Here is a 13,780-nt window from a genome sequence, read left to right on the forward strand (position 1 = left end):
TTAAGCTGTTTCAGCAGCACGTGTTGAAGAGATTTTCCTTTTCCCATTGGATTTCCTTGGCAGCTGTGTACAAAATCAAATTTCTGGGTTCTCTATTCTGTTCCATTAGTCAATCCTTAAACAGTATCATGCTGCCTTTTAAAATGTTTATTTATTTTTGAGAGAGAGAGAGAGAGACAGAGTGTGAGCAGGAGTTGGAGAGGAGGGGAGAGGAGAGGGCAGAGAGAGAGGGAGACGCAGAATCCGAAGCAGGCTCCAGGTTCTGAGCTGTCAGCACAGAGCCCAATGTGGGGCTCAAACTCATGGACTGCGAGATCATGACCTGAGCCGAAGTCAGACGCTCAACCGACTGAGCCACCCAGGCACCCCCATGCTGCCTTTCTTAATAATGGCTTTATAAGTCCCAAATTCATAGAATGATAGTTCTGCTATTTGGTTTTTCTATTTCAATATCATTTTAAAATTTTATGTCCTTTGCATTTCTATATCAAATTTAGAGTTAGGTTTTTGGTTTCTACAAAAATGTCTTCTGGGATTGTATCAAATCTACAGGTTGTTTTAGAAAGAATCGATGACAATTCATGAATATAGTATTTCCTCCATTTAGGTCTTCTTTTATTTATTGCTGCAATGCTTTATAGTTTTGATGCTACTATAAATGGAATTGCCTTTTAAATTTCATTGTCATTTTTCCTTTGCTGCTAGCATATAAAAATACAATTGATTTTATGATGACTTTGCATCATAACTTTGCTAACCTCACTAATTCTAAAATTTCTGATTTACATTTAAGACTCTCTACATAAACAATTGTGTCATCTGCAAATAAAGATATACTTACTCCTTTTTTTTTAAACAAACTTTATTTTCCTCATTTTTACTCATTTTCCTTAAGGAGTGCGCATCGAGTAAACATAACCTTTTTTTCAGTATATATCTTTAAGCTTTGACAAACAGATACAGTTGTGTAACCACACCACAACCAAAATACAGAGTAATTGTATCCTGCCCAAATATTCTTTCATATGCTTGTATAGAAAACGTCTCCTGTTTCCCTTAGTTCCTGGCAATCACTGACCTGTTTTCTTTCCCTATAGTTTTGCCATTTTCAGAAGGTCATTAAAATGGAATCAAACAGTATGTAGCCAGTTAAATCTGGATTTTTAATTTAATATAATGCATTTGAGATTTATCCGTGTTGTACCATATATCAGCAGCTAATATCAGAAATCAGTATCATTCTTTCTTTTATTTATTTATTTTTTTGTATTTTAATAGATTTTAATTGTTTAGAATAGTTTTAGGTCCCAGAAAAATTGAGTGGAAGGTACAGAGATTCCCATTTACTCACTCCCCTTACCAGGTCCTCAGTCCTATCTTCCTCCATTATCAACATCCTGCACTAATGTGGTACATTTTTTAAAAAAATATTTATTCATTTTTTAATTTACATCCAAGTTAGTTAGCATATAGTGCAACAATGATTTCAGGAGTAGATTCCTTAATGCCCCTTATCCATTTAGCCCATCCCCCCTCCCACAACCCCTCCAGTAACCCTCTGTTCTCTATTTTTAAGAGTCTCTTATGTTTTGTCCCCCTCTCTGTTTTTATATTATTTTTGTTTCCCTTCCCTTATGTTCATCTGTTCTGTATCGTAAAGTCCTCATAGGAGTGAAGTCATATAATATTTGTCTTTCTCTTACTGACTAATTTCACTTAGCATAATACCCCATGTAGTTGCAAATGGCAAGATTTCATTCTTTTCGATTGCTGGGTAATACTCCATTGTATATATATATCACATATTCTTTATCCATTCATCTGTTGATGGACATTTGGGCTCTTTCCATGCTTTGGTTATTGTTGATAGTGCTGCTATAAATAATGTAGTACATTTGGGGTGCCTGGGTGGCTCACTCGGTTGAGCGTCTGATTTTGGCTCAGGTCATGATCTAATAGCATGTGAGTTTGAGCCCCGCGTTAGGCTCTGTGCTGGCAGCTCGGAGCCTGAAGCTTGCTTTAGATTCTGTGTCTCTCTCTCTCTGCCCCTAACCCACTCGCATTCTATCTCTGTCTCTCTCAAAAATAAATAAACTTTAAAAAAATAATGTGGTACATTTGTTACAACTGATTAATCTACATGGACACATCATTATTACCCAAAGTTTGTAGCTTATACTAAGCTTCGCTCTTTTTTTTTTAAAGTACGTTTTATGCACAATGTGGGGCTTGAGCTCACGGCCCTGAGATCAAGATTTGCATGCTTTACTGGTTGAACCAACCAGGTGCCCCTAAGCTTCACTCTTGATGTACATACTGTAGGTTTGGACGATTGTATACTGACATGTATCCATCATTATGGTACCATACAGAGTATTTTCAATGCCTTCAAAATTCTCTGTGCTATACTTATTCATCGCTTCCTCCCCTTTAACCCCTGTAAACAACTGATCTTTTGCTGTCTCCATAGTTTTGCCTTTTCCAGAATACCATATAGTTGAAATCATACAGTATGTAGCCCTAAGATTGGCTTCTTTCACTTAGTAATATGAATTTAAATCTTTTTCACATCTTTTCACAGCTTAATGGCTCACTTGTTTTTAGTGCTGAATAATATTCCATTGTGGATGTGCTATAGATTATTTATTCATTCATTCATCTACTGAAGGATTTTGGTTGCTTTCAAGTGATGGCAATTATCAATAATGCTGCTCTAAACACAAGTGTGCAGATTTTTGTGTGGACATAGGTTTCCATTTCTTTGGATAAATACCAATGAGTGTGATAGCTGGACCATATTCGGAGTATTTTTAGTTGTTTAAAAAGCTCTCGAACAGTCTTCTGAAATGGCTGCACAATTTGTATTCCCACCAGCAATGATTAGAGTTCCTGTTAGTCCACGTCCTTGCCAACAGTGCTGTTGTCAATGTTCTGAATTTTGGCCATTTTAAGATGTCTAGTGGTAATCCACCTGGTCTGCAATCTCCCCCAATTCCCTGAGTGCCAAACTCATATTTCCCCTTTCCCTTCCACACTGTGACTGGTTCCTTGTATGTGTTTCTAAGGGTGGTGGCAAAAGTGAGCCCCAGTAGGTGGGAGTGAACATGGTGGGGAACCAAAGCCTGTGTGTGTCAAGGGAGAAATCACAATTGTGGGCTGTAGTGGTCCATTTGGGAAAATAAGTTTTCTGGCAATCATCCTGATGTGTTGAAAATTGAATGAAGACAAAAACTTAAGAATTCTGCTACAAGAGGGTACCTGCAGTTTGGAGCGGGTGTATTTATACAAGGTCAGAAAAAGCCCCAGATATAAGCAAGACCAACAAAAAGTACCTCTCATCTGAATGCAGCTAGTAATGATGGGAAGAGGACACTGATACTTGAGATGGGAGATCAGGAGCACAAAGCTCCAAGGAACATGAAGAATGAAGGAAACATGGCACCACAAAAGATCACAATAATCTCCAATAACTGAGTCCAATGAAAAGGAGATCTGCAATTCACCTTACAAAGAATTCAAAAAAGCTGTTTGGGAAAATCAAAAAGAGAATGAACTCGATGGAGTAAAGCAAATAATTCACAGTTATTGAGTCAGAAGGGTATGGATTGCACATTGGATCAAATATACAAATGAACGGAGGTTTCCAATATTTAAACAAGCTAACAGGATTTGAAATGCAAATCCTGAATGATGAAAATGTTCTGAAATACAAAGCATCAGAAAACCAACATCCTGCTCTTTATGAGATTTTAGTTTAATGAGGCAAGATTATTTTTATATTTTAGCTGATTTTAGGACACATTCAAGCTATGGAGGCCGTCCCACTTTTGTGTGACATACGAGAAAAGGAGAGAGATTGAGGATGTCTCTATCTCCCTGGCTTATGGTCACAGGAAGCAATTGGTGAAGAGAGTCACTCAGAGCACTAGGGAAGGTAATGGATTCTCTTTCTCTACCCTATCTTGTCTCACTCCACTAAAAGGAGCAAAAGGAGAAGGCTGGGTTAAAAATCTGTCTCTGTGGTTGTTGCCATGATCTGTGAATCTTTAAAGGCAGTTCTAGTTCATCAGCTCCTTGACTAATTGAGAGACATCAAATCCACTTATTTAAGTCAGCTCTAAGTAAAAACGAATTTCCTTAAAGACAGAGCTTTTTCTTGCTCTTGAGTCTTCTCAGAATCTCTAGCACAACTTCTAGACATCCCAGATGTCATTTTTATTCTTTATTTTTTCTTATTTATTATTGAAGTATAATTGACGTACAATGTTATATTCATTTTGGGTGTACAACACATTCTACAATTTTATACATCACTCAGTGCTCCCCATGATAAGTGTAGTCCCCAGATGTCAACGATGCAACATTATAACAATATTATTGATTATATTCCCTATGTTGTATTTTTCATCTCTGTGATTTATTTATTTTATAACTGGAAGTTTGTACCTCTTAGTCCCCTTCTTCTATTTCACCCATCTCCCCACCTGCCTCCCCTCCAGCAACCAGTGTGTTCTGTGCATTTAAGAATCTGTTTTGTTCATTTGTTTTATTTTTTAGACTCCACATATAAGTGAAATAAATCATATAGTATTTATCTTCCTCTGTCTGACTTATTTCACTTAGCACTATACCCTCTAGGTCCATCCATGTTGTTTCAAATGGCATTCTTTTTTTATGACTAATATTCCAGTGTGTGTGTGTGTGTGTGTGTGTGTGTGCGTGTGTGCATGCACGCAACATCTTCTTTATCCATTCATCTATTGATGGACACCATGTATCATTTTTAGACTGCAATTTTGCCACCAGATGAGTGGGATGTCAGGGACTGATATCCAAAAAGAATTCTAACGGAAGTTTGCTCTCTATTGTGAGAATACCCTTCCACATTTTGTGGCTTTACTGAGAGATTTGGTAAATATGTTATTTAAAAAAATGCTTTGGATCTTAGAATTAAGTTTCTTTTGGATGTGTCCATGTACAGAGACTAACCATAGTTAGCTAATTTCTTTTCAGGTTCCATATTTACAGAATCCCAGAAAAGCCAGAAATTGCTTGTGTAATATTCACACTGTTATGCCCAGAATTCGTGATCCCCAAAGACCACTAGGGAGCCGAGTCTGATGCAAAAGCAAAAGAGCCTTTATTCGAGCTAGCTCGAGCTCAATCTGCTACCTGCACCGATGCAGCGGTGAGATACGGGGGAGAGAGAGCGCGAGTTTCAAAAGCACAAAGGTTTTATAGGGGTCTAGGGGCAGTTGGTGAGGTAATGGCTGTGGCCTCAGCTGATTGGCTGGGGAAGGGTCGGAGTCCTGTTACGCAGGTCGCTGGGTGTGTTTTGATCAGGAAGTTTGAACGGATGAGCGGATGAGCGGGAGGTTACTCAAGGGGAGGAGGCGTGGTCTAGGTGAAGGAGACAGAACAAGATGGAGTCAGCCGGCGTAGGCCCGCCCTTTCAACACCTTATGTCAAAAGAATAAAACAGTTTACAGCTACCATTGTTAATAACAGAGTTCATTTCCTGACAGGGTATATGAATGTAGAGGTTTGGGTTTATGGAACAGTAAGGTAAAGGCAGCGTACTGTTGGCCTATCCAACTTTCTTTTTCTTTCTTTCTTTTTTTTTCCCCTAGTGGTGGGAATTTCTGTTTGTTCAAGACTTAACCAGATTCCAGAGAGTTTCTGATTGTTCCAGCATAGAGAACTCATGTTTTCTCTGTTGCTTTGACGATCACCTCCCTAATGAGAGAATGGTGTCCTTTGATCCATTTGGAAAGAGAGGCTCCTCAGATAGCAGACTGAATTGCTTTCAAATTTCAGTTATCTGTGTGTATAGAGGATGTACATCTGAGGTGAAAGAGTAAAATGAGAAGCAAGCCTAAGGCTACCTGGGATGTTAGGAGGTCTGGAGTCACACTTTGATAAAATCCAGTATTCTTTGGACGAAGATTCCCTTGCCTCCTTCAGAGTCCAATAGTTTTCCTGGGCCCTGTCTGGATGCATTCCTTACTCTGGATACTTAACAACCATGACTGCCATTCCAAGCCATCTCTAATGCTATTCCATTTGGCCCATCTCCCCTACTGACTCTGCAGGTGACTTCGGGCTTCTGAGAAGAGGACACACTACCATATTTTTAGTACCTTCCTCCCTAAAGTCACAAACACTGGATTTTCTCAAAGACTGAACAGCGTCTGGGAGGGTAGAGCTCCTCACAACCCCTCATCTTTCTCATCGACTAGTCTCCTTTCTTCTCTGTCCAGTTGCAGAGAGTGGCTGCAAGGGCAGTACTGTGATTTCAAGCCAGGACTTAGCCGTTGTTTCCTCGGCCATGTACTAGATCGCCAATCAACTATTTGCAGCTACAGCTCCATCTTCTCAGAATTACTAGAGAGACCATGCTGTATTCAGCACTGAAGTTAAAGAAGACAACCAGAATCTACCCCCTCGGCCGCTGCGCCCCTTATCCTGAACAGCAAGTGCAGAACTCAGCACTCATGCATTTGTGTATAGGTTGACGGTGTTAAGCAGTTAGGCAGACGTGCAGCAGCATCACTGTAGTCAGTGGGATAATCAGCACCATAATAGAATTTGTAGGTTTGCCTGGACACCTTCACAGGGTTGACTGGTAAAGAAAACAGTGAGTCCAAATGGATTCAGACAATTTATTACTTATACGCACAGCAAAGTAAGATCAGCGTGGTGTTAGTTCCTAGTGCCACAGGATGACCCCCAACCAGAGGGGCCAGATGAGAGGTAGCAGAGGTGTTGGGCCACTCTGCTGCTGAGGAGTTGACTGCAAACCATAGCCAAGTGGTCTGGTAGCCTGTAACTAAACCCTAAGGAGGTTGAGGGGGGAAGTCCTGTGCTTTCAGTCTCTGAAATCATGGTTGTGGCTGAGAACCTACTTCGTGGCTTCCCATTACCACAAAGCCTTTTCCCTTGTGTTTCACAAAGAACTACAGGGTCAGACTCAGTCAAGACTTGGGCCAGCCTGCAGTTAAACCTCACCTATGTGGTCTTTGTGAGAAACCTACAAAGTCATCAGGGGGCCAGGGCAGATCTGTTTCTCTAAGATGGGCGGTACAAAGAGAAAGAAAATGGGGGAACTGAAGGGACTGGATGTTTCTGTAATTTGAAGCTTCTATAAATAATTAAGGTGTCCTTTCTAAGAGTAAAGAGAGAAATAGGCACTGAGAAGAGCATGGATATCACTTTGAAGCGAGAAAACCTATCCTAAGTTGTTTTCATGAGAAGCTTAGCTGTCTTGAGTAAGGCTGCAGCTCAGCTTTTCAAATGCAAAATCATAAGATTCTGATGGCTTATGTAAAAAATGCTAAAAACCAACAACTGTGGGCACATCACAGTGTCACAGTTTAATCTAAATTCCCTGACTGTGTGAAAGTTGGTGGAGAGGATGTCAATTACTTTCAAGTTAATTGGCATTCACTGGCTTCTTGTGTCAGGGCTCAGGGTTTCCTTTGACACAGCACTCCAGCTGAAACATACAGTAGGCAACTAACATTTCACTTGTAGAGCACTCAAGTCTACAGATACCATTCCCATAGCATTTCTGGTGCATTTCTGATGACAGTGGATTCAAGCCTGGAAAGAAGATGAATGCAAAAATAATTATTTAGTCCAAAAAGTCACAGAATTAGTGCCTCCATTTCTATCAAACTGGATTCCAAGGGGACTTAATCAAGTCTTAATCATAATGATTGATTCTGTAGTTGAAAAAGGAGGAACTAGTGCTATGAATTGAATTGTGTTCACTTTATCCCTCATCCTCCATTCGTATGTTGAAACCCTCACCCCCAATGTAACTATTTGGAGAGAGGGATTCTAGGAGGTAAAGTGAATTGCATCTCTAAGGGTGGGGCTCTTAGACACAGAGAGAGGCTGGTTGTCCAAAATCCAGGAAGATAACTCCCATCAGAAACAGAATCAGCCTGCGGTTGATCTGGACTGTCCAGCCTACAGAACTGTGAGAAAATTCATTTTGTTGAAACCACACAGTCAGTGGTATTTTGTTATGGTACTCTGAGCTGAGACAATTAGTAGCTTGGAAGTTTGCCCAAATTGGTAAGTTAATATACTCTAAACAATCAAGTTACCTATGCATGTAGTCATTCACTCATTATTTAATTATGTATTCATTCCCAAGCCAGTTTTTATAAGATTTGAATGCAATGTAGACCTTAAACTCAAAGAATTTTCAATCTAGACCAAGAGAGAAGAAACACAAAATATCTATGAGAGCGCGGAAGACAGAATCATTTGCAAAGCAGAATGCTATGATGAGTTCAGTGGAGGATAAAATATATTCTGAAGATTTAGAATGTCTTATTGGGACCCAGGGCATTTTGAGCTGAGCTTATGATTTTATGGACATGTTACTCTGTAGAATTATCAAAATATGGATATGTCTTTATTTCCGTATGTAAGAAGGTGTTAAAAGGAAAAGAATGTCAAGTATTTTGGTCATCTGTAGAAATTTTGAGTCAGCCCATATTCTGTGCAAGTTATCATGTCCTGGAAGGTAATTGTCCTATAGGGCAGAAAAGGGATCAGGGTTACTTACCTGGCAAGATGAAAGCCCAGGGAGATGAAGTGAAGTGGGCTATGTAACAAGACAAGAAATTCCTACAGAAATGACAGCTTTGGGAATGTATAAGGCACTAAAGTGAATATTGTAGACTATCTCAGTTGTCTAGAAGCCATGAATCCATTTCCATAAACCATAGTGGAATTGGTCCCATCAATAGCTTCAAGAGGCCTGGGTTGAATGGATTCTTAAATCCAACCTAATGAGTCAGGTGACCAGAAAATCTGGTTCACCTGCCTAGAGATTACTTGAGGGCGGATGAGAAATTAAATGGGACCCTATAACATATAGACTTGAACTGATTCAATAGCACTGAGTGAAGAGAATATTCAGGAGAGATTTTAAAAATCAGTCATGAATGTGGTCAAGCTACAGTTTGAGGCCAGTCAGCATTCTCTCATGTGTCCCTGATTCCCTGATCAGATATTTCTTTTAGCACGTAAAGCCCCTTAGTTCTCTTGGAACAAGTAGTTCCAAATCTGTTTCTCCATGTATCTAAGGAATCTACAAATTATAAATTTCAGTAAATTAGAAAGCCAACAAATTGTGTTATCGCTATTTTCTGTTTTGGACTATTATGCCTGGATGTGTTCCTAAATTAGGGACAAAACAATAGTGGCAAAACAGGATGGGGTATTACTAATGAAAATATTATGAAAACTCTCAGGAGTCAGGTACCCGTTATGTATAGGCCTGTTCTATACATCAGCACACTTAATCCTGGCAAGACTCAGAGGTTAGTTTTGTTTCCATTTTGTGAATGAAGAAACTAAGGTTCAGAGAAGCTTTGACTTTTGCCTAAAGCTGCACAGTTAACAAGTTGGAGAGCCCAGATTCAAGCTCAGGTCTTGCTAACATCAAACCGGTTGATGCTTCCACTTTGAAAATAAAAGGGTCCACGGTAGGAGGACATTTGTAGGTTTGCTTAGTGGAATTGCTCTTCTAGACAAATGGTTCCCCAGGAAGAGTCCCATTTTACCTGCCAGAGCTGGGTCCACACGGGAGAGCAAGACAAGGACAATGACGAGAGGCTTCATGGCCGGGAGCTTCTGTTGAGGATGAAGGTGGCAGGGTCTGACACTGGCTGTCAGAGTGCAGAAAGGGAAGGTTGGACACACCGTCCCGTACAAACCTGAGAGGTCTGGGGTATACACTGCTCCGGGTAGACATGCTACACTGATCTTCCCCGCGGCAGTGGAGTTGGCCAGCTTGTGTGAGGAAAAACAGCCAGCTCTTTCTGGTGTGGCCGCTTCTCCTGTTGACGAAGGCACTGCTCCCCCACCTGGATTTCCCAAAAGTATTAATGGAGACCTGAGAACTATAGTTTTTCTTCTTCAAGGAAATAACCTTGAATTTTTGGGTTTTTCATGTTACAACAAAAATTAAATGCCAATTTTTGAAAATTTATAAAATACTAAAAATGACAAGGAAGGAAAAGTTAACACGTGAGCCTCATCTCTCAGAAACAAGCTGTGTGTTTCTTAAAGAAATTTTATTTATGCCTGGTTTATTATTTGATATTTTGTTTTGTATAGTTCTAAACAATATACTCAGATATGCTGTTTTTGTAGCATGATATATACCATAAGTATTTTTTGTCTCATTATAAACTCTTCATAAATGATATTTTAAAAGCTGCATAATATTCTGTCAAGGTCATTTTTTAGAACTATCACTATTAAAAAAAATCTTTACTGGGGTGCCTGGGTGGCTCAGTCGATTAAGCCTCCGAGTCTTGATTTTGGCTCAGGTCATGATCTCATAGTTCATGGGTTATGAGCCCTGGTCTCTGATGATGGTATAGAGCCTGCTTGGGATTCTCTCTCTTTCTCTCTCTCTCTCTCTCTCTCTCTCTCTCCCCTCTCTCTGCCCCTCCCTCACTTGTGCTTGCTCTCTCTCAAAGTAAATGAATAAACTTAAAAAAATCTTTATTGAGATATAAATGACATAAAAATTTAAATATTAAAGTGTACAATTTGATAAGCTTTGACACATATACTTTTGTGAAACCATCATCACATTCAAGATGATGAACATATCTGTTACCCCAACCATTCTTCAAGACTTTTCCTCAACAGCTTTAGTGAGGTATAATTAACAAATGAAAGTTGCTAATGTTTAAGCAGTAAAATGTGATGATTTGAAGTACATATACATTGTGAAATGCTTACCGCAATCAAACTAATTAACATATCTATCCCCTCAAATAGTTACAATTTGGGCGCCTGGTTGGCTCAGTGGGTTAAGCGGTTAAGCAGTTAATCGTCTGACTTCAGGCTCAGGTCATGACCTCGAGGTTGGTGAGGTCTAGCCCTTGCTGGGCTCTGTGCTGACAGCTCAGGGCCTGGAGCCTGCTTCGGATTCTGTGTCTCCCTCCTTCTCTGCCTCTCCCTTGCTCACACGCTGTGTCTCTTTCTCTCTCAAAAATAAACATTAAACATTTAATTAAAACAATTAAAAAATAGTTACAATTTTTTTCTGGTGAGAATATATAAGATTTACTTGCTTAGCAAATTTCAAGTATACAATATTTTATTAACTAGAGTCACCATATTGCACATTAGGTCCTTAGAACGTATTCTTATAACTGAAAGTTTGTTACCTTTGACTAACATCTCCCCATTTCCCCCACTTTCCAAATTCTGGCAATATCCACTTTACCTTCTGGTTCTGAGTTTCACTTTTTTGAGACTTCCTTAAGTGAGATCAGCCAGTATTTGTCTATATATGGCTTTTTTCACTTAGCACAATATTCTCTAGGTTTATCCATGTTGTCCCAAATGGCAAGGTTTCCTGCTTTCTTATGGCTGAATAACAGTCCATTGCATAAACATACCACATCTTCTTTATCTGCTTAGTATTGACAGTCACTGAGGTTGTTTCCATGGTTTTTAAAAATTTGTATTATTATTATTTTTTAGTTTTGACAATTATTGAAGACCTTTATTAACAGGTGCTTGCCATTTGTTGACTTTTTTTGAAAAAATGAAGTTAGAGACTTTTAATACAAATTAAAAATGAGGTTCTTAAAAATCTCGGCTTGACAGGATATGAAACAATTAAAAAACCTTTAAAGGTGTATTGAGAAAAACCAGTTTTTTTTTCCTTTAAACACATTTGTCATTACCAAAAAGAGACATCTTTAGGTAAAAGTGATAAAACCCCCATGCTGCATAGATAGTTCTATTTATCTGGTCAATGGGCAAAAAACAAGTACTTAAGGTCTTCAACTCTAATCTTTTGTTCATTTCTTATTGCTAGAATTCCTTATCCATTTCTTATTGTTGGAAGACTAACCTGGATGATGGTAAAGATGGTAAGGTGGCATTTACTCAGCCCTGCCCTGCCCATTCTTGGGAGCAGATGATTTTTCAGCTGGTGAACTGGCTGCTTTTATCTCTTTGTCATCTTGTGGTTTAGGGTTTTCTGGGCTTTGGCCTCTGTAATTGAAGTTGCAGCGGTACCAACATTGAAGTGACCGCTGGCTTTGGGTCTCATCGCAATTTCCCTTATCTTCTGCATTGTTGCCTTCGGTCAGCAGGACCCCTACAGAATCATAGTCTATAACCCCCCCCGCCCCCCCCCCCCACCCCCCCAATACATATTCTGTCTCACTGGTCTACCTTGCTCTCCTGCACCCTGCTCGACAGCTCCCTCTACCACCTCTCCCTGCCCAGGAGGGTTGGAAGACTGGTTGACGCCCGTAGGGTCTCCGCTTGTAAGTAAAGTGGGAATCGTCACCTGCCTTAGGGCTGGCACGGTTGCGCCTGGCCTTAGGGAGCGCTGTCTGATCCCTGGTTCTTTTCCCCACTCTCACCATTCGGGTAATTCTGGGGGCAGTAGCGTGGAGGACCTCTGTGACATGCATAACATCCATAATGCTTATGGTTTGCTGCATATTTACTGCCTTGCACTGGGATGCAACGAGGGCCTATCACAGTTGCTGCCTTTGCACCCTTTTCTCCTTCAACAACATTAAACTCTGCAGTCTCTCCATCCCCTGCCTCCATTGCAAAGGTGCTTCCTGGGGTTATTCTTTATGGCAGTCTGGCGTGCAAATACATCTACCTCGGTGTCATTCCTCTTGATAAACCCATATCTGTCTTCCTACACGGAGCCATTTCACTCTTCCCAAAACCTTGGTTGGATGACCCTGTCCCTGCTGGAAGGCACTGTGGATGTGAGGCCATCGGGGTCACCGCTCCCTGTGCCGCTGCCTGGTGATGCCCAGCTTGGTGTGGGCAGTGCTGGGGGTGTCAGGCAGCTGCTGAGACTCTGCCTTGCTGCTCATGCTTGTAGTGATGGTGACTGGGCCGGCTGTGGCAGCTCCTCCCAGGTGTGATGGTACCTAGACGGGTGGTGGTGGTGGGGCTGTTCAGGGCTCTCTGGGACCCGCTCTCTGCTCCCGCTACTGGTGGAATTCTGTTGTTTGCATATCCTGGCTATTGTAAATCATGCTGCATTAAACATGAATGTGCAGATAACTCTTTGAGATATTGATAAAGTTTCCTTTGGATATGTGCCCAGAAATGGGATTGCTGGATCACATGTAATTTTAATTCTTTGATTAAATTTTGATTTATTTTTTTGATTAAATCTATACCGTTTTCTGTAATAGCAGTACCAATTTACATTCCCAGCAATAGTGCTCAAGGGTTCCCTTTTCTCCACATCATTGCCAACACTTCCTGTCTCTTGTCTTTTTCATAATAGCCGTTCCAGCAGGTGTGAGGCAATATCTCATTGGGTTTTGCTTTGCATTTCCCTGATGATTAGTGATGTTGAAGCCCTTTTATCTACCTATTGACCATTTGAATGTCTCCTTTGGAAAACTGTATTCAAGACCTTTGCCTCTTTTTAATTAGTTTGTTATTTTTCTATTGAGTTGTATGGGCTCCTTATATAATTTGGATATTACTCTCTTATCAGATATATGATTCACAAACATTTTCTCTCATTCTTCTCATTTTGTTGTACAGAAGCTTCTCATTTCCTTTGTTGTACATTCTTCTCATTTCCTTTGTTGTACAGAAGCTCTTTAGTTTGATGTAGTCCACTTGTTTATTTTTCCTTTTGTTGCCTGTTCTTTTGGTGTCATATCCAAAAAATTATTGCCAAGAACTCAACGTCAAGGAGCTTTCCCCCCATGTTTTCTTCTAGGAGTCTTATGCTTAC

General features: G+C 40.2%; 1 protein-coding gene and 1 pseudogene across 1 annotated transcript; both read right to left on the reverse strand.

Moving 5' to 3' along the window:
- Positions 1-7,330: 7,330 nt before the first annotated feature.
- DEFB134 (defensin beta 134) lies at positions 7,331-9,642 on the reverse strand. Its single transcript, XM_015073135.2, has 2 exons — positions 9,585-9,642; positions 7,331-7,602 (listed from the first exon to the last, which is right to left on the reverse strand). Exons 1-2 carry the CDS (start codon positions 9,640-9,642, stop codon positions 7,460-7,462), a joined length of 201 nt encoding a protein of 66 aa, XP_014928621.1. The 3' UTR covers positions 7,331-7,459.
- A 2,207-nt stretch (positions 9,643-11,849) lies between these two features.
- Positions 11,850-12,896, reverse strand: LOC106975789 (Y-box-binding protein 1-like; annotated as a pseudogene).
- Positions 12,897-13,780: the final 884 nt, after the last annotated feature.

Source organism: Acinonyx jubatus, chromosome B1 (assembly GCF_027475565.1).
Source record: "Acinonyx jubatus isolate Ajub_Pintada_27869175 chromosome B1, VMU_Ajub_asm_v1.0, whole genome shotgun sequence".
NCBI lineage: Eukaryota > Metazoa > Chordata > Mammalia > Carnivora > Felidae > Acinonyx > Acinonyx jubatus.